We start from the raw sequence: 25,353 nt of genomic DNA, 5'->3' as shown, positions 1-25,353 counted from the left end.
CTGTCTCCATGCTAAAGATGAACAAGCCAGAAAATAATTCATATCCGATGCCTGTTTAAAGGTTGAGTGTCAGCTCCTGCCATCGGATGCATGAGATTACCGTGTTCACTGGGGAGGAACATCTTACTCACCCTGATTCCAGCAAAAAAGCTCTTGAAACATCATTGCAGTTATTCCATCTCTCTGAGAGGCAGTCACAAGGTCAACAGAAAAATCCTTCTGTCAGTCTAGCTGTGACTACACCATGGGCTAGGTTGACCTAACCTAATTACAGTGCTCAAGGTGCAAAAATTTTCACACCCCTGAGCAACATAGCTAGGTTGACTTAAGTTTTATGTGTAGACCAGCCCTAGTCATTCCAGACACTGGCCACTGGCAGATACTTGAGGTCCAACTATTCTATTCTTGCCTGTTATTGACTTGTTGTGTGACCATAAGTAAGTCACTTCACCTCTCTTTAGTGAAACAAATGGATGATGAAAATACTTACCTCTGTAATGCATTTTGAGATCTATAAATTAAGGAAGCTACACTGCTGTTAGTATTTTCTTCCTTATCCACCATACAGTTTCTGTTTTCTTTTCCTTGTGAATACTTTTAAAAGTTTATTTTTGCTTTCTAATTTTCAGAGAGAGAAAGAAAATTCCAATCCTATAATCACTGTATCAACTTCAAAATATGAATACATCATACAGTAATAACTAGAGAATTAGTAAAAAGAACAGGAGTATTTGTGGCACCTTAGAGACTAACAAATTTATTTGAGCATAAGCTTTCGTGGGCTACAGCCCACTTCATTGGATGCATAGAATGGACCATATAGTAAGAAGATATTTATACATACAGAGAACATGAAAAGGTGGAAGTATCCATCTTGATTATCACTTCAAAAGTTTTTTTTCCTCCTGCTGATAATAGCTCTTCTTAATTAATTAGCCTCTTACAGTTGGTATGAGATATTTATACATACAGAGAACATTCCACCTTTGCATGTTCTCTGTATGTATAAATATCTTTTTACTATATGGTCCATTCTATGCATCCAATGAAGTGAGCTGTAGCCCACGAAAGCTTATGCTCAAATAAATTTGTTAGTCTTTAAGGTGCCACAAGTAATTCTGTTCTTTTTGCTGTTACAGACTAACAGGGCTGCTACTCTGAAACCTATCATTAGAGAATTAGTGTCATCGTTCTTGTAGCATGTGTGTATATGCAGCAGAGGTGAGTAAGAGAACATGAGGCTACACAACTAAAGTAAGGTTTGTAGAGCTGTTGAGTTGTACTGTCTGGTTAACGATGATGTCAATGATTAATGATGGCAATGGAATAACTTATTTCACTTTCAGGCTTGGGACTAATCTTCTGCCACCAATCTGCCTAAATCGTTTTAGAATTGATAACAGAGTTTCAGTCCCCAGGAAAAGATCTTCCTCTTCTGCCAACAGGCTAAGGATCAAGTGTGGTTTTTTCCCCCTGGGTCAAGCTAATCTAATCTATCTCCCTTCAAACACTCCTTGCACAGACAGACAGACTGCATCAGGCCAACTCTCAACCATTTACCCATGAATCAGTCAAGGTCTGAACCTTTTAGACTTGTCTGTAAAGGAGAAACAGAGAGAGGAAAGGCGGGTGGGGGCAATCCCAAGCATCAAGAGCTTTTCAGCCATATGTGTGTAAAAATTCTCTTTCCATATCACGTGACACAAGGAAGAGGCTCAAACCCATTACACAATAATAAAAATATGCCTTTGGCAAAGTTGAGCCAAAACCTGAAGCTGCTGCAGGAAGCTGGGAACAGCAGCGAAAGGAATAAACTTTTTAAAACGCCGTTTGAAGACTTGAATTTTCAAGCTACCCTCAGAAAGGAAGTTGTCTGCAGAAATAACTGGGATTCATGCTAAACTGTGTGACAACGATTTGCAATGAAACATCTGCTTAAGATTCAGTAGATTTTCCAGTGCAGGGTCAAGAAAGAAAGAGATTAGTCCTGGTAAGTAGAATTCTCCCCCCCCCCTTTTTTTTTAACCTTAACTTTGAAACACTGGCTAAATAAGGTCTAAATTACTGAGCACTCAGGTTTCCAAGTTACGCAAAGGAATCCTTAATGGCAACAGTCTTGAATTAAAAGAAATATTACAGTGAGAAAATACTTATCAGAGAGAGTTTTCTGGGCTCAGTCAGCCCAGGGAAGTTTTTTCTCTGTTCTTTAACTGGTGACTTGTATAATAAGGTTTTCTACACAACGCTACTGAGGGATTGGCACGGGCATCAGCTGATTGCTTAATGGCAGGGACAGTAATGCAACCCAAAGCGTAAGAGATATTGTTCTCCTTTTTTTGAAGTGTAATGTTATCAGCATTTTGCCTAACAACAGACAATGGGCCAAATTCAGACCTGATGTAAATCTATTGACTTTCACTGAGCTACACAAGCAATTAAATGCATCCATTTTAAACATGCCACCGTAGTTATTAATAGCACACCTTGTTTAAATCAAATAATTGTTTAGCTGTGTGTGGACAAGTGCTTTGCTGCTATCATTAGGGTGATACTTTATTATAATGACCAGGAATGAGAATTATAATAAAAGGGAAATCCGTCATTTTAAGAATATTAGGACCTTTTGAATTATACTGCAAGAATCTGGGGTGAGGAGGTTGTTGTTTTATTTAACAGATGTCCAAATATTTATGGGAAACATTGGAATGCAAGGATTTAACTAATCTTTAATTTGCAAATCGGTGTTAGAAAACACTATAAGGTCATAAGGCAGCAGGGAGGAAATATAATTCAGGCAACATCAGTTAATAGACTGCATGGTCAAAGCTTACAGTCCCTATTCAGGCAATACAGAACACCATATATTTTTAGCCTCATTTGTCAATTACTGTGTGGTGAAGGTTCCCTCCCACTCATCCCCTTCAAACACCCCGCACCTCCAGCTTGTACTTTTTAGCTTCCTTGAAGGAAATGTACCATTGAGTCAGGTCATCTGTCACCACACAACCACTTTCCTACTTGGATAAACCGCTCTAGGATTTTTACTCTGACTTTACATTTCCAAGGCAGCTGAAATGCAACAAAGAATGTATACTATGGTACATGACAACAAAAAGGGTGCTCTTCCAACCATTCATCCATGGCTCATTTGTGGTGTCCTGGCCAAACCTTTTCCTTGCCTGGATTCTCTTTTCCCGTCCTATTTTTTATTTTAATATACACTTGCCGTATCGGATTCCCTAACAGTGTGCCCCACAACAGACAGCAAGAATACCTGAGTTCTGATACTGACCCCTTCCAGAGTCTTAGGCAAGTCACTTCTCATTTTCCCCCAGAAAAGTCAGTGTATTAAAATGACATTACTAAACTGAAGGGCTAATGGGAGGATTATTATTATTTACTACCAGTATTGTGGGAACAGCTGGGAGCCACACTCACAGACCAGGACCCATTTGTGCTTGGTGCTGGGTGAACACAGAACAAAGACAGTCCCTGCCCTGAAGAGCTTACAATAATTAGCTGATGTTTGTCAAACACTATGGAAGTGCTGAGTATTATTGCGCAAGGGATATATTTTGGATCAAACATTCAACAACACCCTGAATATAGAAAACACTCTCATTGAATGTTATTCAGACTGTAATATCTCCACTGAAATCTTGCAGTATGCCTAACTTTTTCTTTCTGACCTTTGCTACTGGGACCATTGCCTGTAGTTTGGAGAGGCCAGGGACATATGCTGATCTGGTTCCAATATGCTTTTTGAGGCTGAGAGAGCCAGAGCAAGAGAGAGAGAATTGGAATCCCACAATGGGCATCTATCCCGCCCCAGGGAGGCTTTCTTCCTAAACTTAACAAGATAGTGACTGGCTTGTGTCCTGGAGCACAAGGCATTATATCCCTTCCAAAAGTTCTGTTTTTCTTTCCTAATTACTACTATAAAGGATACCTTGTTGCAATGAGTTCCACAGGATAATTAAGCATTTATCAGTTTTAAATTGGCTGCCTTTCATCATCCACTGTGCCCTTATTCTAGGATTATGACAAAGTAAACCAAAGAGTTCAATTTACTTTCTCTATGCCATTTGTTATTTTGTACAACTCCATATTGTTCCCTTTTATTCATCTCTTCTATAAACCAAACAGCCCTCCTCTTTTCAATCTCTCTTCATAAGGCATTTTATCCATGCCTCTATTTCTGTTGCCGGTCTGAGAATGAGGGCTGGTTGGGAATTTTTCAACAAAACTGAAACTTTTCACAGAAAGTTCTTGGGTCTAGGATCTATTGAGCAAGATACCTGCCCCATCTGAGCAAAAGCGTGGTGGTTAGGGCATCTGGGATGTGAAAGACTCAGGGCTTGGCTACATTTGAGAGTTAGAGCACATTAAAGCAGCCTCGGGCGCCCAACCTCATGACAAGTCCACACTGACAAGGCACATAGAGCGCTCTGACTCCGTGGCTAGAGCGCTCCTGGTACTCCACCTCGGCGAGTGGAATAACATTTTGTGCGCCCCCGCTGGAGCGCTGCAGCGCCAGTGTGGATGCTCTGGTCTGTTAGTGCGCTCTGATCGGCCTCCAGAAGTGTCCCACAATGCCTGTTTTAGCCACTTTGCTCATCACGTTGAACTCTACTGCCCTGCCCTCAGGTGACCAACCGTCAGACCCGCCCTTTAAATTCTCTGGGAATTTTGAAAATCCCCTTCCTGTTTGCTCAGCCAGGCGTGGAGTGCTCGCAGCGAATCTTTCCAGGTGACCATGCCTCCACGCGCCAGGCGATCCCCAGTATGGAGCAATGGCGAGGTGCTGGACCTCATCAGGGTTTGGGGGGAGGAAGCTTCCAGTCCAAACTGCGCTCCAGCCATAGGAATTACGATACCTTCAGGCAGATACCAAGGGACATGATGGAAAGGGGCCATGACTGGGATGCTCTGCAGTACAGGGGTAAAGTGAAGGAGCTGCGGAATGCCTACCACAAAGCCTGCAAGGCAAACAGCCACTCCGGTGCTGCCCCTGCAACCGGCCGTTTCTACAAAGAGCTGGACACAATACTGGAGGGCAACCCCACCACCATTCCAAGTACCACCCTGGACACTTCAGAGCCCAGTTCAACAAGGCAGGAGGAGGAGGAGGAGCGAGGATGCTGAGGAGGAGGGACATACACTGGCATCCCTAGATGCATGCAGCCAGGAGCTGTTCTCAAGCCAGAAGGAAGGTAGCCAGTCGCAGTGGCCGGTGCTTGGGGAAGGACAAACACCAGAGGAGGTTCCCAGTAAGTGGCTTTTATTTTGGGAAGGAAGTTATTCGGTGCGGGCTCTTGGAGTGAGGAGGGTTAGGGCTGCATGCATGCCTAGATGTGGAATAGGGCGTTGACGTGCTCTCTCAAATTGCGGTAATCGGCCTCAGTGATCTCTTCAAAGGTCTCGTCCAGAACTTGGGCAATGCACTTGTGCAGGTTTCTTGGGAGAGCCACTGTGTTCCTTGTCCCAGTAAGGCTAACATGTCAGCACCACTGTGCCATGAGGGGCGAGGGGACCATTGCTGCACACAGGCAAGCTGCATATGGGCCAGGGCGGAATCCGTCTTGCAGTAGAAGACCCTCCCTTGCTTCCCAGGTCACCCTCAGCAGCGAGATATCTTCTAGGATGAACTCCTGTAGAAAATGTGGGGACAATGTTCAGTAGAGGGGCCCCCTGCAGCTGTTGGCTCTCCCCAATGCACAGAAACCTGGAGGACAGTACAGCCATGAAACAATCAATTAGTCACGCTTGACCCTGTGCTTACTCACCATTTTGGGGATCCCATGGGTTATGTGTGCTCGCTTTGGGATGGGCAAATTATGCTATTGTGTAGACTGTGCTTGCCCTTATGTATGGGGGAATCCTGTCTCTGTCTGGTGTGAACAATGCTGCCTCTGTTAAGTGTTGCATTTTGCCCTTACAGATGCAACCTTGAGATCTCAGCCGTCCGTGTTATCAACTTCAATGAATTAGGAAGAGGCCACGTAAAAGCAAAGATGACATGCTACATGAAGTCATGCAGCAGTCCCTTAACGAGAATCTAAAATTGCAGGAATGGAGGGAGAGTGAAAGGAGGATCTGCCAGCAGAATGAGGCATGCCAGCACAAAAGCGCAGTGCTCCTGCAGCAAAGCACAGAGTGGCTGATAAGCATCACGGAGCGCCAAGCGAACTCGATCCAGGCACTCGTAGCCAGGCAGGCGGAGCACTACCAAGCCCGCCCCCCCCTGCAGCCCTTGTCCCAAAACTCTTTCCCTTGTGCCCCCATGTCACCTCCAACCCACTTTCCCCAACATCCGGGTTCTTACCGCCACCAGCTGCCTCCAACACCTATAGCTTCACCACCCAGCCCTGAAAACTACGACCCTGACCTCCTGCACTCAACCCCCATCACCATGCAATGTAGCCATCCTGAAGTGCAGCACTCATTGCACAGCACTCCAGACAGGAAGGCTGAGTATAACAGGACATACGCAAATCTTTGGTTGTACCATTCCCCACCGCACCCCCCTTGCCCTTTCTGTTTCCCAAGTAGTTGTGTTTCTTTGCAATAAATGAATTTTATTTTCAATAAATGGATTTTTTTGGCTTGGAAAACGTTCTTTATTATTGCATAAAGTAAAAGATACCTTAGCCCAGGAAAGCAACAGGCACTGCAAGTCAGCGTAGCAAACACAGATTCCTACTAACATTGGAACCACTCCCGTGCAGGGCACCAGACATTACTGGTGGCTTTCAGCCTCAAATTGCTCCCTCAAGGCATCCCTAATCCTTGCAGCCCTGCGCTGGGCCCCTCTAATAGCCCTGCTCTCTGGCTGTTCAAATTCAGCCTCCAGGTGTTAAACCTCCAAGTTCCATGCCTGAGTGAATCTTTCACCCTTTCTTTCACAAATGTTATGGAGGGTACAGCACCTGGCTATAACCGCGGGGATGCTGTCATCGGCCAAGTCGAGCTTCCCATACAGACAACTCCAGCGGCCCTTTAAATGGCCAAAATGACTCCACAGTCATTCTGCACTGGCTCAGCCTGTTGTTGAACCGCTCCTTGCTGCTGTCAAGGCTCCCTGTGTAGGGTTTCATGAGCCATGCCATTAAAGGGTAAGCGGGGTCTCCAAGGATCACAGTGGGCATTTCGACTTCCCCTATGGTGATCTTCTGGTCTGGGAAAAAAGTCCCAGCTTGCAGCTTCCTGAACAGACCAGTGTTCTGAAAGATGTGTGCGTCATGCACCTTTCCAGGTCAGCCTGCGTTAATGTCAATGAAACGCCTACGGTGATCCACAAGCGCCTGGAGAACCATAGAGAAATACCCCTTCCGATTAACATACTTGGAGGCTAGGTGGGCTGGTGCCAGAATTGGAATATGTGCCATCTATCGCCCCTCGCAGTTAGGGAAACCCATTTGTGCAAAGCCGGCCACAATGTCATGCACGTTACCCAGAGTCACGGCTCTTCTGAGCAGGATGCGACTAATGGCCCTGCAAACTTGCATCAACACGATTCCAACAGTCGATTTTCCCACTCCAAACTGGTTAGCAACCAATCGGTAGCTGTCTGGAGTTGCCAGCTTCCAGATTGCAATAGCCACCTGCTTCTCCACCCCCAGGGCAGCTCTCAATCTCGTGTCCTTACACTGCAGTGTGGGGGCAAGCTCATCACACAGTCCCATGAAAGTAGCTTTCCTCATCCGAAATTTCTGCAGCCACTGCTCGTCATCCCAGACTTGCATGACGATGTGATCCCACCACTCGGTGCTTGTTTCCCGAGCCCATAAATGGCGTTCCACGGTGGTGAGCATGTCTGTGAATGCCACAAGCAATCTCGTGTCGTATGAGTTACTTGAGTTGATATCATAGTTGGAGTCCTCACCATCAGTTTGGATCTTAAGGAGTAACTCGACTGCCAAACGTGAAGTGCTGGCGAGAGTTGTCAGCATACTCCTCAGCAGTTCGGGCTCCATTCCCGCAGACCGAAAGGGAACATAGAGCGTGCAGTACAAAAAACGTTGAAAGATGGCGCCAAGCGTGGACGGAAGCACAGGGATTGCTGGGATGTGAACCGATGCATCACGGGGCATTGGGACAGGACCCAGAATGCCCCACAACCCCTGCCCCCTTCCCACAAGCCACAGCACCAGAATGGGAAGAGGTGCTCTGTGGGATAGTTGTCCATAATGCTCCGCTCCCAATGCCGCTGCAAGTGCCTCAAATGTGGCTACGCCATTGCACTTGTTCCTGTCAGTGTGGACTGCAATGCTTTCCCTACTGCGCTCTCCGAGGGGTGGTTTAACTCAAAACGCTCTACATTTGCAAGTGTAGCCATGCCCTCAAGTTCTGCATCAGGCAGAGCAGAGACTTGAATTTGGCTCTCCCACAGGCCTGGTGAGTTCCCTAACGACTCAGCTGTTTGGGAGGGTTTCTCTCTCTCAGAAAGTTTTGGGGTTGCCCCAGAATAGGATGAGAACATTTTTGAAATCTCAGGAACTTTTGCAAGATAGGAAAACCATTTCACTGCCCAGCTCTGCTCAGAATGCCCTCTATTTCTATTAAGCCCTATTTGTGATGGGTGAACAGAACTGAACACAAAATTCAGGGCATACCAGTATTATAATTCTCCATTGCATTCCTTAGGTATCCTACTATTCTATTTGCCTTTTTTATTATTATTGTTGTTGCTGGACACTGAGCAAAGGTCTTTATTCATCTGCCCACAGTGATACCTGTTCTGTGGTTTCGATCTCCAACGCTATTAATCTGACACCTTTCACCAGCCATAATTTAACTTACATATGTATAAAGCAAGAGAGAACCCAGGAATGAGATGATCAAAATAGCTCAGGAACTGAACCCTTTCTCGAGATCTGTTTTATGTCTCTTGCTCCTCTGCATGTTCTTAATTATATACATTGAAAAAGTGTGGGGCACTCGATACAATGTTAATTTGTAGCATATTTTTCCAATGGATTTGAAATAGCAAGTTACGTGGCTCTTGGAGGACATAGTACTACATCCATTCCCTTCAGAGAGTGTGAGCAGGGAAGGATGTTAGATGTGTGTTTTGCACAATACTTTTATTAATAATCTCAGTTTCTAATGTATGGGCTAATTAGAACATCTGTAACCTGATCCAAAGCCCCTTTAAGTCAATGAGAATCTTTCTCTTTACTTCAGTAGGCTTCGGATATAGGCCCCAGAGACAGCTGTGTTCTTATGGACTAGAAATGCCTGGTAACAGATAACAGAGTTCATACTGTCACAATTAATGCTCTACCTTGTATCTGTGTTCATTTAACTACACTTGCTTTGCCTACCTACAGATATTCAGAGAAGTGTGCTAGAGAACTGTCTGGAAGCTGGTTAGATTGAACAAAAAGTCATCTTATATTAAGTTAGTAGAACATAAACATCTGATAAAAATCCAAGTGGGATGATTGATGAATCTTTTATTTGATATATATTTAGAAAGAGGGGTATCTGTCACAGCTGGGGAAGGAAGCTCTTTGATAAGGGAAGGGGTCGGGTTCTTATGTGTACCTCTCTCTTTGTCCATTAATTAAACATACTAAACCTTTTAACCTGGCAGACACAAGAAGTACCATAGTTCAGGATTATTAAAGTGATATCTTTTTAATTTCATTGGGTAGGATTCACAAAGATATTTAGGCACCTAACTGCCTTCAATTTTTAGGCACCTCCTGATTTCAATGGGAGTTAGACACCAACCGTTGAGGCTTGGCTTCTCTGCTGTCAATAATCTGCAATGGTAAAGGTGAGATAACTAGAGATTTGTATGGGGCAGAGGTAAATTGGCATTCTGAAATGAGGTACTGTGGATTCTGACGGCCTGTGACATAGCTCCCAGTCACTACAGATGGCACTCTTGTAAACACCATGCTGAATGTAGATATTTTGTCCCCAGTTCTACTTCTGTGACATTCAACCTACTCTTAGCACAGAAGGAGACAATAAGTATGCAGTGAAATGACATTTTCTAAAGTTTTTGAATAAGGGATGGTCTAACTCCTTTCCTCTGTAGAGATTTAAACACACAACCATGCTGGAAATTTTGCAGAGGTTTACATGCTTCTGCAAATCCCACCCGCATATACATATTCATTCAGCTTCCACTTTTTTTAATGTAAAGAATTTTACTGAGGGAGATATAAGCACAATGAAGGAGTCAGTCCTACATGATGCTCAATGCCCTCATTCTGCACCTCTCAGGATCAGTCCCCTAATTCACACATTGTCATAATTGTCTCCAAATTCTATGATTAGGTCCCTCTTCTGTCACCCTCACTCACAGTATGTTGCTCCTCACTCCATGAGTGGTATCACTGAATAGGTGTAAAGGGTATCAGAATCTGGAATACTCTGAAACCAGATGAAGTATATCAGTAAATAGTCTCCTCTGCGGTTACATTTCAATCAGTTTATTTTACATGCTAATGGGCTAACTTCCATGAAACACCATGGAAGCGAATGGGATTACAGAGGTGCAACTAAGAGCAGAATTTGCCTCAATGTAACAGTCAGGGAGAGGGAGGAACTACACCAAGATTTGGATTTAGTTAATTGTACACATTTCCAGCGAGGCTTGAGCTAGAATTCTTAACCAGAAAACACGGAGGCACAAAAACCAGAGGGAGGGAAAATGAGCTGACTTGGTGTGAGGTTAAGAAAACATCAGGGGATGAGAATACAGTATAACGGAGGCAAAGCAAGATGGGGGATCCTGGAGGGGGAAGTGAAGAGTCAGAGAAGAAAGTACTGAAGAATGTCAGTGATCTCCTGCCAGCTCTGACAGCTGTGAGGCGATAACAGCTGCAGCCTATATTCAGAGTTAGAGAGACTCTGATGTGTGTTATTAGGCTGCAGAGCGTGCCGCTTGCTGTGGACTGGAATTGATGGAGACATGATAAAGAATCAGAAGGGCAGACAGACGTCTTTGCTCAGCAAGTCTAAGAGTGAAGAGAGGTGGATGTTGGTTTTGTAGCCCTTGGGCAAAAGCAAGTTTAAAAAAAAAATCTTAGCTGAGATTTTGGCAAACTGGAAAATGAATGGATCTGAAAAACCAGTTTCCTCGTGAAAGTAGGTAGAGTTCTCAACCACACTTAACAAGTGCTGCTGACAGTTCAGGAATCACTGGGAGTATTCAGGAGCTACCTCTTTAGATCCCTGAGTAATGAGAAACATGGGAGTCCAGCAGTAAGGATTTTAGCTCTGTTAATATGCAGCAAATCACTCCCTGCACCCCACCACCATTACTTCTACTCTGCATTTCACAGCTTTCAGGGATCAAGAGTAAAAAGAAGAAATAGCAAAGAAAGAAGGAGATAAAATGATACGGGTTGGGGAAAAAGGGGTCTGAGGAAACAAAGGCCCTTTTTGTTATCCTCAAACCTGCTTTCCCATCCCTTTGCTTCTCCCCTCTTTGTTTCTGGTAACCAGACTGGCAAACCCCAATTTGAGGATGATCCTAGAGTAGATAAGGTTCAGCTGCCCAGTTGATTTCAATGCAGAGATCATAAGAGAACGAGAGGGGTTAAGCCAGGGGTATTCTCAATGAGGGAAAGAGGAAAGTGGATGTGTAGGTAAGGATGAAAATGCAACTGTCCAATACAGAGGATCCCAGATTCAAATGGGGTGGTTCACTTGACTCCTCCAGCCACCAAAACAATACAACTAGCCCCAATTTTTGAAGGGGAACCTGAAACACTCCCTCTCCGCCTCCCCCCATCCCAAGGTAGGGTAGGGATACTTTTGTGTGTATACTGGCCTGCCATGGTACATGTCAGTAAATCCCTTTGTTTCATTATGACAGGTTTCACCATGATCTCTGTGGTTCTGCTCATCTGGACCGTGCCTTGTGTAGCTAATCAGCTTCTCAGTGGCTTTGTTAAAGGAGAATTTCAGAAAGGTTCCCACCAGCTCATATGCAGCATGCCAGGGCCACAGGGCCCTCCTGGTCCCCCTGGAGCACCAGGGTCTCCAGGAACAATTGGGCGAATGGGGTTTCCAGGAAAGGATGGAAAAGATGGTGAGGACGGGGAGAAAGGAGAGCATGGAGAGGAAGGTAAGAGGGAACTGCCTCTTAGAGATTTGTTAACACTTCAGATTATCCTGGTGAAGAGTAGAGGTTCAGAAAATACAGAGAGATCCAAAGCAGCTGCTCCCAAACATAGGTGCTGAGCATATAGTGGGGGTGCTGAGAGCCTTTGAACCAAACTGTAAACCTTCTATACGATGGAAACCACTTCAAGCGATGGGGTGCTGCCACACCCCCAGCAGCCCTAGTTCCAGCACCTATGCTCTCAAACCCATACTTGGGCCATTGTCCCAGTTCTGGGTTTCACCTGAAGTTTCTCGCCTGTCATGCAACTGTCTTGTCTAGCAGTTCCAGCCCTGCTCCCAGCTCAGTCTCACATCTAGCAGCCCCCAGAAATGGGGCCCAGGACTGACACGAATTCGGTACTATCTTTCTGTACTCAGAGACAGGGTAATTCAGGCATTCCTGCCTAAAGCAATCAAAGCTGATCACAGTGAAGGTGGAAGTAATTCTATGTTACATACAGATGATCTGATTCCGCAGGTTCTGAGCAAATCAAATGGAGGCACAGATAAAACTGTGATTGAATTAAGTGAGGTACCCTGTTCCAAACCGGTCATGTTAAACAACTGGTGGAATTTTATTTCACACTAATTAATTCTCAGTAATTTAGATCCATGATTCTTTTCTTTCATGCCTACCTAGAAAGTCCTCGGTGACATCTCTTATCGCTGACCCTTCCCCAAGTGAGATTTTGCTATGTTATCTCATAGCTTGTTATTACTCCAACATAGCCAAATGGCTGCAGGAGCATTTCATTTTTGTAAAGTCTTCTCTTCATGAGACAGCATGTTTAGTGGTTGGAGAGGAAGGATGGGCCAGTGTTTAAGGGGCTCGCGTGGGACTCAGGACTATATTCATTTCCCTGCTCTGCCAGACTTCCTCTGTGACCTTGGGCAAGTCACCTAGCCTTGCTCTGCCTCAGTTCCTCATCTGTAAAATGGGGATAATAGCAGTGCCCTACCTCACAGGTGTGCTGTGAGGATCAATACATTCGACTGCAAGGTATTCAGATATTATGGTAATGAAGGCCAGATTCTTGTCTCTCACTGTCACCTTCACGACTTCCTTTTGCTTCTTACACCACATCGCAAATCCTGTCTTAAAATTAGGCTCTGCTCTCTCACATTATCTGTTCAGCAGGACCCTTCTCATAGAATCATAGAAATGTAGGGCTGGAAGGGACCTCAAAAAGTCATCAAGTCCAGCCCCCCTATGCTGCGGCAGGACCATCCCTGATAATGGTTTGTCCAACCTGTTCTTAAAAACCTCTACTGATGGGGATTCTGCAGCCTCCCTTGGAAGCGTATTCCAGAGCTTAACTACCCTGAGAGTTAGAAAGTAACCCTGAAAGTCATCTAGTCCTGCACTGAGGCAGGACCAAGTATACCTAGACCGTCCCTGATAGGTGTTTGGAGGTTTACATCCTGCTTCTTTGAACAAATGTCTATAGCACAGAAACTCCCATCACAGTCAGGATTAACTGGCAGTTTCAGCAGAGATGCCAAGGGCAAACGGACATGTGAACTGAACTCTCTTCCTGCTCCTCCAGGTGGTCCCTGCAACTGAGGATCGAGGCACCAAGAGAGGATGGTGGGGGGCGGGGGAGAAACTTGCACTATTTCTGTCTGTGTTGTCCATGGATAAATGGAGGAAGTCACTTTCTAACATTGTCAGGCTCACTCTGCACCCTTCCAGCATGTGTTGCAAAATGCAAGCAGGACAGAGGTTCCTTTGTTATAATGTCTTTTCTAACACAAACATTCATAATGTACGTGTTAGAAAAGACAACATGATTGTCATCTCAGGACCCATCCAGCCCCAGGTATTGTTTCATTAAAATCGCCTGTAGATGGAGATCCTGGCTGGTTTCTTCCCATACGATAATTTCATGTTATAATGATAACACCACCCTCACACCTGATCACATTTTTCACTAAAAACCTCACTGAAGGCAATTTGTCTTCTAGGTCCCCAAGGCAGAACCGGAAACCCAGGCAAACCAGGACCAAAGGGGAAAGCAGGCGCCATAGGCAAAGCAGGACCACGAGGTCCAAAGGGCATTAAGGGGAATCATGGGAATAATGGAGTGCAAGGAAAGAAAGGACCCAAAGGGAAAAAGGGTGACACTGGGATGCCAGGACCATGCAGCTGTGACACCAAAAAGGCCAAATCTGCCTTTTCCGTCGCAGTCACCAAAAGCTACCCGAGAGAGAGGCTGCCCATCAAATTTGACAAGATCCTTATGAATGAAGGAGAGCACTACAATGCTTCCAGTGGGAAATTTATATGCAGCATTCCTGGTATTTACTACTTCACTTACGACATCACTTTGGCCAATAAACACTTGGCCATTGGGTTGGTCCACAACGGGCAATACCGAATAAAGACTTTTGATGCCAATACTGGTAACCATGATGTGGCCTCTGGATCAACCATTATTGCCCTGAAGCAGGATGATGAGGTGTGGTTGCAGATCTTCTACTCGGAACAAAACGGGCTCTTTTATGATCCCTACTGGACAGACAGTTTATTCACCGGCTTTCTTATATATGCTGACCAGGATTATCTCAATGAAATATAAGAAGAGACTGTCAAAAAATAGGAAGCGAGTTTGGGAGCTTATACAAGCAAAGTACAGCTCTAAGTGCGTATGTGTGGGATAATCATAGGACTCTGCATTCTTAGAGCTGTAACGCTGCATTGGCTAGTTGGAAGTCTCCCATACCATTAAAGCATTGTATTTGAATGTCATTTAAGTTTTAGCACAAGCTCTTTAGTTGCTGTGCTTTCCTAGAACCTTTACCTAGCTATAAAGGGAAGATACTCAGCATACAGTTTACTTGGAGGTGGGGAGCAATTATCACTTGGTTGATATCAGGTGTTTCCCACCAGGATTGTCCTTTTATTGGGTTTGTACAGCCCATAGCATAATGGGCTCCGAGGTGCTACAGTAATACAAATAGAGTTAGGCTCAGTCGGACCACTTTAAAGTACCCTTAATGATTGTTTTTTACAGTCCTTGAAGTTGTCTGTTATATTTTCCTTTACCAAGCAGATACGCTGTGGTCAGATTACTATAACTTTAACACCAATGCAGAATCTATATCTTTATTTTTTTTAAATTACAAAAAATGAGCCAAAACATCCATTTCCTGAAGCCTCATATCGGAAGCACTGTTATAGACAATATCTATCCCCCTGCAGAAAGGATCTTCATTAATGCAAAGTCAAAGTTCAGTAACCACTAAAGAGTCAGGCAGTTCTCTGTTAAGATTCTAACAGCAGTTTCGTAAGTGCATTATCAATGGGCAAAGCGGTCTGGCCAAAATAGCACTGGTACAAAGACCTCATCTTAGCCCCTTCATAGTCAATGGTACAGCTTCCTGTAAGATGCTGGCTGCTCTCCACTCCCATTCAATGGGAATTAATGGCACTCAGTACCTTTCAGAATGCATCCAATATTCACAAAATCAGATTTTAAGAGAGACCTGAACTGGAATCCTGGATCTGATTCCACACAAGTTTTGGTAAAGTTGGTATCTGGATCTGGACCCAAGTGTCACATCTCAGGACTGCATGGGCCAAATGGCCCAGTGAGATTCTGATCCAAATCTGGCATTTGGGCTCATGCCTCAAGCTGAGGACAAACTTTTATTCCATGAACTGTTGTGTGAACTTCTCTCCCTAGCTTTTGCTGTGCAGGATCTGTGTGCTGCTGCTAAGGCTCTTTTCTAGGGCTTTAATGCATACACACATATCCAATTCCTAAGTATGGTGACCCACTGCTACAAGATATTTGTTTTCAGCGTACTATGGTAAAACATTACTGATGTTCTGGAATCAGCCACATTCAGCTTTGTATTGGTGATAAAAAGGTCAAGAGTTATAACATATTTTTTAGCATTCTTCCTTTATCTATAAGCCTATCAGCTGGTGATAACAGAGGTATGGTTCTCTAACGTTAGAAGGACTGTAGCAGAGTCCAAAGCAATCCTGCTATAAAGCTGCTGCAATCTGGCTCTGAGCCCCAGAAATGTCTATTACAAACGCCCCTTTGTAAAACACTCCTAACATAGATATCTATCTTGACAGCCAAATAAGAGAAACCCTTCACCTTTTTCCCATTAAACGTTGGCCAAATTCTTTTCTCAGATATGTACTCATGTCTCCCCAGTCATTTCTTTAGTCTCCTTTATTCTATCACTTTAGGTGAAAATTTACATGAAGTTCCAGTTCTTTTAATTTACATTCATTGAAAGGAAATCCCACAAGGCTGGAAACATGTTTATGTTACTTTTAGAAGTCGGAATATTTGCATGACTATTAACTACAGTAACTGTGCTGTCTCTTGCAAGACCATTAAATTGCTTTTTAAAAACATAAAACTGAATTCAAATACTGCTGGAATTATCTTGGTTTTATAATAAAGTCTTCCAGTTAGAAAGTATCTCTGGACTGGTGTGCAGCTTGAATCACTGAACCAGACTCACTGACCATAGGCAATCGGATCCCCCGAGTGGAGAACAAGAAGAAGAGGAGACCTGGAAGGAAGGGGGAATACCGACTCCACAGCACACGCCCCCTTTTCCTTGGTCTCTTCCACCTGGCTGGAGCCTTGCAAAAAAATAAAATGGAGCAGAGGAGGGTTTAGCATTTTCTCCTCCACACCCAGTCGAATTCCCATAGGAAAAGCCGTTTGCCTGAAGCAAGCACCTATTCCTGTAGGCTGCCTTCCACACTTGCTGCTGTACACTCATTGAGGGGACTGTGCCAATGGTAGCACTTTATTTCAGGGCACACAGAGGCCTGGGTATTTTGGGCGATCTATACGTTGAGGTGGTTGAACCTCTTGCCCATTCTCCAGTAGGAGGCAGAGGGAGGGTTCCCTCAGCAGAAGAGAAAGCAGGAAACTCTGCAAGTGAAAACTCAGTTTTCGATTCTCTATGCAGGAATTCTCGTGAGGCAGGAGAACACAGCTTCATATTTCCCCCCGGGACTTATCACTTAAAGGGCCAGTGTACTCATATTTTCAGTGGGTGCCCAAATAATTTTCGCTTCTCAAGCGCCGTTCATCTGCGATCTTGCAGTGCTTTACAGGCACTAATTATTTAAGCCTTAACACTGCTGTGAGGTAGGAGGTATTATGTTTAATGTGGGGGAGACTAAGACATGGAGAGAGAAAGTGATTAGATCAAGGTCATACACAATCTAAGAATTAGCTTCCAGTCCCCAGCTCTCATCTCAAAACAACAGTGACTCTGCCTGGGACATCTCATACATACCTATCTCTACATCTTTTGGCATGGAAGAGATGGGAGATTACCTGTAAGGTACTTCATTATTTTTTCTCTAATAAAATGAGAAAAATGAATGCAAATATTTAGATCAGGCTCTCCAAGTGCAACTGATCTATAACAGGGATCGGCAAACTTTGGCACTCAACCCACCAGGGTAAGCCCCCGGCGGGCCAGGCCAGTTTGTTTACCTACTGCGTCCACAGGTTCGGCCGATCTCAACTCCCACTGGCCGCGGTTCACTGCTCCAAGCCAAGGGGGGCTGCGGGACGTGGCGCGGGCCAAGGGATGTGCTAGCCGCCGCTTTCCACAGCCCCCGTTGGCCTGGGACGGCAAACCACGACCAGTGGGAGCTGCAATCAGCCAAACCTGAGGACATGGCAGGTAAACAAACCAGCCCGGCCCACCAGGGGGCTTACCCTGGCGGGCCACGTGCAAAAGGTTGCCAATCCCTGATCTATAATGAAAGACAGATCAATGGCATTAGTACAGTACTCTAGGTTTTGCTTTCAACTTTAAGAACAAATTTGAGCTCCCATGTTCTCATCCAAGGAATGGGAGCAGGAGTTCTTTCTTTCAAATAGCACAGAATCATGTTTCAATAACAATTCCATGCCCCCCAGTTCAGGTCTGCAGGCCTTCGTAGATACCAAAGGTTCTCAAACTGTGGTCCATGGACCTCCAGTAGTCCACGAGCTCCATTAAGGTGGTCCGTGGATAGTTCCCTCTAAGGTGCATGCCTGGGTGGCTGCACATGAGAGAATGAAGGGCCACCCACCTAATTAGTGGAGCCACACAGGTTAGCGTGTCTGGCTCAACAAGGCAGGGTTCTGGAGTCCCAAGCTGGCAGGGAAAATGGGCTCAGAGGTCATTTCAGCACATTAGGGGACACTCCCAAGGGGATCTCTCTGACTGAACCCGTCACAGCAACTTTCCCCAACTCCAGGGCTGTGGCTGCAGGGGAAGAGACCTCCTTCCTTCCCAGCCTCAGCTCTGTGGAAGGGGAAAGACTCCCCACCTTCCCAGCCCCAGCTTGACAGCTGCCATGGTGGGGAAGAGAGGGCACATCCATCGCTTTAGAAAGGTGAGACTACTGATATTAAAATATGAGTTGTGTGCTTTTATTTGTAGAACAAAAAACGTTTATTATTAAGTTTTTTTTATATAGTGCTTTTATCCAAAGCACTTTACAATAGTTAGCTAACAGTACAAACAACATTTGGAAAGATCATGAAATGGTCCGCCGAGACCCTCAGAAATTTTCAAGTGGTCCATGAAAAAAAATGTTTGAGAACCACTGCTATATACCACAGAGAAGTTATTTCCAGGGCTTGTTTGAATGACATAAGCCACAGCTCAATGAACTTAAGGCAAGTACGGAACTTGGAGAGTTACAGAAGGGAAGTGGAAAACCCAGAAACTAGCCAAATGAAGATGGCAAAATGGGAGAAATTATCTATTCACACAGGAGGAAATTCACCCCTTGGCTGAGGGTCCACCAAAAGCCTTTGAACCATTAATTGTTTCTGTGAAATGTTCCTGAGACAGACAGACGCATGCACTTCAGTGTTGTATTGGTCTTGTGTGGTTTCCTCTTAACAGGGAGAATTTTACCTACAATGGCTTAAACATGATCATACTATCTCACCTGTTGAAAAAACTTATTTACAAAGCTTGTCACAGGGGATTCAGACACACAGAAAAACCAATAGGCAGCAGCATTTAATAAGGAGTGGCTGCTGACCAGGGGTGTTCTTCCCCCCCTCACTTTCCACCTGTCACTGGGCGTGGAGAGGCAGTTGGCATAGTGGCAAAGGTACCTGCAGCAATGCCAACCCCCATTATTTCAAAAGGCATGAGCCAGGCCAAATAATAAATGAAGCCTGAGATTTGCAATGCCATCTCTTGATTTTGGCCACTGGGCCTTTAAGAAAAAACACCAAATATCATGAGAGACACATAAAAATCACAAGAGTTGGCAGTGCTGCATCTGTTAGAGATGTCCCTCCCTCCAGTCTTCTGGATTGAGTTCTGGGGTGGATGAGGGTCCTGCTTTTATGTTGTCACTGGGGGAAAGGAGTTGGAGAGGGAGTTGTAACCCTTGCCTCCATCCATGTCAGTTACTCTGATCAACTTTTGCCTCCATAAGGATCTGTTCTCGCCTGATGAAAGTCTCACCTGGTTCACTATTATCCGCTCCATAGTTTCCCTAGTCCTGGCTGCTAATGCTGTATGCACTGCTTCCTGGTCTGACAGAGCCAGAAGAGTACCCAGAAGTCACCTACTACAGGACAGGCCCAACAAAGAAGGTAACAGAACGCCACTAGCCATCACCTTCAGCCCCCAATTAAAACCTCTCCAGCGCATCATCAGGGATCTACAACCCTATCTTGAAGGATGATCCATCACTCTCACAGACCTTGAGGGACAGGCCAGGCCTCGCTTACAGACAGCCCCCCAACCTGAAGCAAATACTCATCAGCAACTACGCACCACATAACTAACCCAGGAACCAAACCCTGCAACAAAGCCCGTTGACAACTCTGTCCACATATCTATTCAAGGGACACCATCATAGGACCTAACCACATCAGCCACATCATCAGGGGCTCATTCACCTGCACATCTACCAATGTGATATATGCCATCATGTGCCAGCAATGCCCCTCTGCCATGTACATTGGCCAAACTGGACAGTCTCTACACAAAAGAATAAAATGGACACAAATCTGACATCAGGAATCATAACATTCAAAAACCAGTAGCAGAACACTTCTGTCTCCCTGGTCACTCAATAACAGACCTAAAAGTGGCAATTCTTCAACAAAAAAAACTTCAAAAAACAGACTCCAACGTGAAACTACAGAACTGGAATTAATTTGCAAAATGGACACCATCAGATTAGGCCTGAATAAAGACTGGGAGTGGTTGGGTCATTGTAAAACCTAAACCTAATTTGCCCAATATTAATGTCCCCCTACTCTTACTCACACCTTCTTATCAACTCTCTGAAATGGGCCACTCATTACCACCACAAAAGTTATTTTTCCTCCCTTGGTATCCTGCTGTCAATTGAATTGTCTTGTTAGACTAACCTCACACTTGGTAAGGCAATTCACATCTGGTGACCACAGTAGGGTCACCAGAGAAACTCCTCTTCTCAGACAGCTTTGGCTTCAACTTTCTCCTCCCGCCATATCCTAGTGCCTATCAGCAACACACAGAGGGCAAAGGTAGGGAATACCTGGACCCAGAGTTGCCTGAAGAGCGCTCCTCTGCTAGAGGTAGTGTCTCCATCTGGTGACCTGGGGGAGCCTCAGTCTGACAAGACTTAGCAGTTCTATGAGACTTGGACTCTTGCTTGTGAAGCTTAACATCTCCAAGGACCAGGGCCTAGATGGTTAGAAAGTAGAGAGATTGATAGGGGTGCAGGACTGGAAAACAGATCTTCCTGATGCCTCCCCTGGAGTCTGAGCCTGTGTGGTATTGACACCCACAAGCAGCACTGACATGAATGGGAGTTAAGGGTGATCAACACCCAATGGAATGCAGACCTGTCCTCATCCCCATTGCCTAGCCCAAATCAGTGACCCTAATATTCAGCCCATCTCCCCAAGTTCCATGCTCCCTTCCTCCCAAAAACTATTCTACACCAAAAGGATTTTGACATTTCAATGTCTATTTGTTATGCTCTTATTCACTTAAATATGAAATAAACATGAAAAACTATAGTGATTGCTAGTATTACTTTTGCATGTAAGCTAAGTATCTAATGTATGTTGGCAGTTTTGAACATAATGTTGAAATGTAACAGCTGGAAACAAGAGGAAACTGGAGCAACCCAGCCAGTCAGGTCTCCACAGTCCACCACATTCAGAGAACCTCTGCACTAAAACTTCACACTAGAGAATGTTGCTGCTAATTAACAGGTTGATGTGTGGACTTACTATCTCAATCTCTGACAATCGTCCTTCAAGAGAAAAAAGGACATGGATCGCTAAGAGTATGTCTACACTGGCAGAGTTACAATCACCGGAAGTTACATCGCCACTCAGAGAGCGCTGAAGGGAAACTGCTGTTGTGTGTTCACACTGTCAGCTGCCTGCATAATAGCATGTTCACACTTGCAGCGGTATTCAGAGTGGTGCTCTCTGGGAAGCTATCCTACAGAGCATCTCTTCCTCTTCTGCCACTAAGAGTTGTGGGAAGGCAGGGGGGGGGGTCACAGGGCATCCTGGGTCCTGTCCCAATGCCCCGTGATGCATTGCTTTGCATCCCAGCAATCCCTGTGGTTCTGTCTGCATTTGACACCATCTTTCAATGTTTTGAGTACTGCACACTCTGCAGGGCCATTAATCATATCCTGCTCCGAAAGACCATGACTCTGGGCAGTGTGCGTGAAATTCTGGACAGCTGTGCACAAATGGGCTTCCCTAACTGCAGAGGGGCAATTCCAATTTTGGCACAAGACCACCTAGCCACCAAGTACATTAATCAGAAGGGATATTTCTCAATGGTTTTCCAGGTGCTTGTGGATCACTGTGAGCATTTCACGGACATTAACACAGGCTGGTCTGAAAAGGTGCATGATGCACGCATGTTTCAGAACACTGGCCTATTCAGGAAGCTGCAAGCCGGGATTTTCTTCCCGGATCAGAAGATTACCATAGGGGAAGCCAAAGTGCCCATTGTGATCCTCAGAGACCCTGACTACCCCTTAATGCTTTGGCTTATGTAGCTATAAATGGGGCACCTTGACAGAAGCAAGAATCGGTTTGCCTCCCGCATCTTGTGGTAGGTGTTCTGCAGCTCCTTCACTCTGACCCTGCACTGCAGTGCATTCCGGTCATGGCCCCTTTCTGTCATGCATCGTGAAATCTGTCATTCGGTATTGTAATTCCTACGGCTGGAGCACAGCTGGGACTGGTCAGCCTCCTCTCCCCAAATACTGATGAGGTCCAGCAGCTCGGCATTGCTCCAAGTGGGGAAATCACCTGGTGCATGGAGCAGACATGGTCACCTGGAAATATGCATTGAGACCACTGCACACATCACGGAGAAACAGGAAGGGGAACTTTGAAAATTCCCAAGGAATTTATGGAGTGGGGCTCACAGTTGGTCACCTGCAGGCAGGGCTAGAGTTCAAACCGATGACCAGAGAGGCAAGAACAGGCATTGGGGGACATCTCCCGGAGACCAATCACAGCGCTGTAATCGAGCAGGGTGTCTACATTGGCACCATGCCGCTGTAGCCCTGGCCCAGGAAGCTCTATGCCTCTCATCAGGGTGGGTTTTTTTACAGCGCTGCAGCTGCACGGTGTCTGCACACTGAGTGGCTTGGCAGCGTGTGCACCTCGGGAGTTACAGCGCAGAAAGCTGCTTTACTGCGCAGAAACTTGCCCGTGTAGACAAGGCCTAAGGGTGGTGCTTTATATATTATTTAACAGGCACCAGGGTTAGTGCACCTTCAGTGTAAGTTATTTAACACTTGACAGCTTAGCACAGGCAGGAGAGCAACCCAGGAATCCTGAGTAACGGATACAAAAGGATCTTTATCTGCCTGTATGCAATCCCTCAGTCCAGTCATTGCTGAAAGCTCCTGCAAGTTGGCATCCTGACAAACATACTAGACAACTGGATTCCTGCCAAATGTCTGTTCTAACTGAACGGCCAACGTAAAAAGGAGAGGTTTGATGCAAACCAGGCGATTCCACTACAACACAAACAACAGGTTCAAGGGAAAATAGTGTCTCGTACCAGAAACTCTGCACAAGAGGTGATGCACAGGCAATGAGGGTGCATGGCAAAGTGGGGTGAAAGTCAAATAGATATGGTTACAAACAACTGAGGGTGATGGGAAAATGCCCCCTGAACTCTGAGAGGAATGTATTACACTGCTCATAGAGAGTGGTTGTTTCTGAACGATACTGTCTACAAGAGTATGATTTTGTCCATTCCTTGGGGAAATGGAGGACATGGGGGAAGTAGGAATGGGGGTGCACAGAGCTCTTGTATGGCAAAGAAGGGAGGCCTGGTACAGGAGAATGAGGGCACACAGAATCTCTGGCAGGGGGAGGATTGCAGGAAGCCCCTGAGAAAGAAAGGGATGGGAAGGGGGCACCCTGGGTGGTTGGGCAGGGAGGAGGGAAAAATAGATGGATGTAAGAAGCCTTTAGTGTGTGCAATATGAAGTCGGAAACGTAGTCTAGCTTATTTGTTAGCCCCCGACAACTAAGTCCCAGAGCAATTTATAGCTTGGGCAGTGTCAAGGTTCCTCCCCCACTCTGAACTCTAGGGTACAGATGTGGGGACCTGCATGAAAAACCTCCTAAGCTTATCTTTACCAGCTTAGGTCAAAACTTCCCCAAGGTAACAAATATTACCCCCGTTATCCTTGGAATGGCCGCTACCACCACCAAACTAATACTGGTTACTGGGGAAGAGCTGTTTGGACGCGTCCTTCCCCCCAAAATACTTCCCAAAACCTTGCACCCCACTTCCTGGACAAGGTTTGGTAAAAAGCCTCACCAATTTGCCTAGGTGACTACAGACCCAGACCCTTGGATCTTAAGAACAATGAACAATCCTCCCAACACTTGCACTCCCCCTTTCCTGGGAAATGTTGGATAAAAAGCCTCACCAATTTGCATAGGTGACCACAGACCCAAACCCTTGGATCTGAGAACAATGAAAAGCATTCAGTGTTTTACAAGAAGACTTTTAATAAAAAATAGAAGTAAATAGAAATAAAGAAATCCCCCCTGTAAAATCAGGATGGTATATATCTTACAGGGTAATTAGATTCAAAAACATAGAGAACCCCTCTAGGCAAAACCTTAAGTTACAAAAAAGATACACAGACAGAAATAGTTATTCTATTCAGCACAATTCTTTTCTCAGCCATTTAAAGAAATCATAATCTAACACATACCTAGCTAGATTACTTACTAAAAGTTCTAAGACTCCATTCCTGTTCTGTCCCCGGCCAAGACGACTACAGACAGACACACAAACCCTTTGTTTCTCTCCCTCCTCCCAGCTTTTGAAAGTATCTTGTCTCCTCATTGGTCATTTTGGTCAGGTGCCAGCGAGGTTACCTTTAGCTTCTTAACCCTTTACAGGTGAGAGGAGCTTTCCCCTGGCCAGGAGGGATTTCAAAGGGGTTTACCCTTCCCTTTATATTTATGACACGCCCCCCAAATCTCAGCTAGGGTGAAACACTGGCTGGGATTTCTTCCTGGAGCTCTAGGAAACAGAGTTAATAAGACACATGCATCTCTAAATATACTACCAAGTACATAAAGACTAACAATATTTTCCACATCTCAAGGACGATTTTAACCAGTTGATTCTGGGAAACTTTCACGGGAGAGTGCATCAGCCACTTTGTTAGAAGCTCCTGAGATGTGTTGGATGTCGAAATCAAAATCTTGGAGAGCTAAACTCCACCGAAGAAGTTTTCTGTTAGTTTCTTTGACGGTGTGAAGCCACTTTAGTGCAGCATGGTCGGTTTGCAGGTGGAAACGCCGTCCCCAAACATATGGGCGTAGCTTTTCCAGAGCGTAGACAATGGCATAACATTCTTTTTCAGTGACTGACCAGTTGCTTTCCCTCTCAGACAGTTTTTTGCTGAGAAACACTACAGGGTGGAATTCTTGATCAGGTCCTTTCTGCATTAAAACTGCTCCCACACCACGCTCGGAGGCATCTGTGGTTACTAGGAACGGTTTGTCAAAGTCTGGGGCCCTTAGTACAGGGTCAGACATGAGTGTCGCTTTAAGCTTGTTAAAGGCCTTCTGACACTTTCTGGTCCACTGAACAGCATTTGGCTGTTTCTTTTTGGTTAGGTCTGTCAGTGGGGCAGCGATTTGGCTGTAGTGCGGTACAAATCGTCTGTAATAACCGGCCAAGCCTAAGAAGGATTGAACCTGT

General features: G+C 45.2%; 1 protein-coding gene and 1 long non-coding RNA gene across 4 annotated transcripts in view; one reads left to right on the top strand and one right to left on the bottom strand.

Moving 5' to 3' along the window:
- Positions 1 to 24,536, bottom strand: part of LOC311525125 — a 36,875-nt gene extending 12,339 nt beyond the window's left edge. The window contains exon 1 of the long non-coding RNA XR_014712695.1: positions 24,370 to 24,536. This is a non-coding gene — a long non-coding RNA (uncharacterized lncRNA). The remainder of the gene's footprint in view (positions 1 to 24,369) is intronic.
- On the top strand, positions 1,759 to 16,523 carry C1QTNF2 (C1q and TNF related 2; the record flags this gene model as incomplete). 3 transcript variants are annotated; one of them, XM_084636929.1, is made up of 4 exons in its annotated part: positions 1,759 to 1,990; positions 9,704 to 9,784; positions 11,840 to 12,091; positions 14,095 to 16,523. In XM_084636929.1, 2 exons carry the CDS (start codon positions 11,848 to 11,850, stop codon positions 14,706 to 14,708), a joined length of 858 nt encoding a protein of 285 aa, XP_084493055.1. In that variant the 3' UTR covers positions 14,709 to 16,523. The 3 variants fall into 3 exon arrangements, with proteins under 3 accessions (XP_084493055.1, XP_084493056.1, XP_084493054.1); XM_084636930.1 differs by lacking the exon at positions 9,704 to 9,784; XM_084636928.1 differs by lacking the exons at positions 1,759 to 1,990; positions 9,704 to 9,784 and having other exon boundaries at positions 11,833 to 12,091.
- Positions 24,537 to 25,353: the final 817 nt, after the last annotated feature.

The sequence above is a fragment of the Lepidochelys olivacea genome (assembly GCF_965140295.1).
Source record: "Lepidochelys olivacea isolate rLepOli2 genome assembly, chromosome: 8".
Taxonomy (NCBI): domain Eukaryota; kingdom Metazoa; phylum Chordata; order Testudines; family Cheloniidae; genus Lepidochelys; species Lepidochelys olivacea.
The sequence above is the reverse complement of the archived record's forward strand: the minus strand, read 5'-3'. Positions and strand labels throughout refer to the sequence as shown.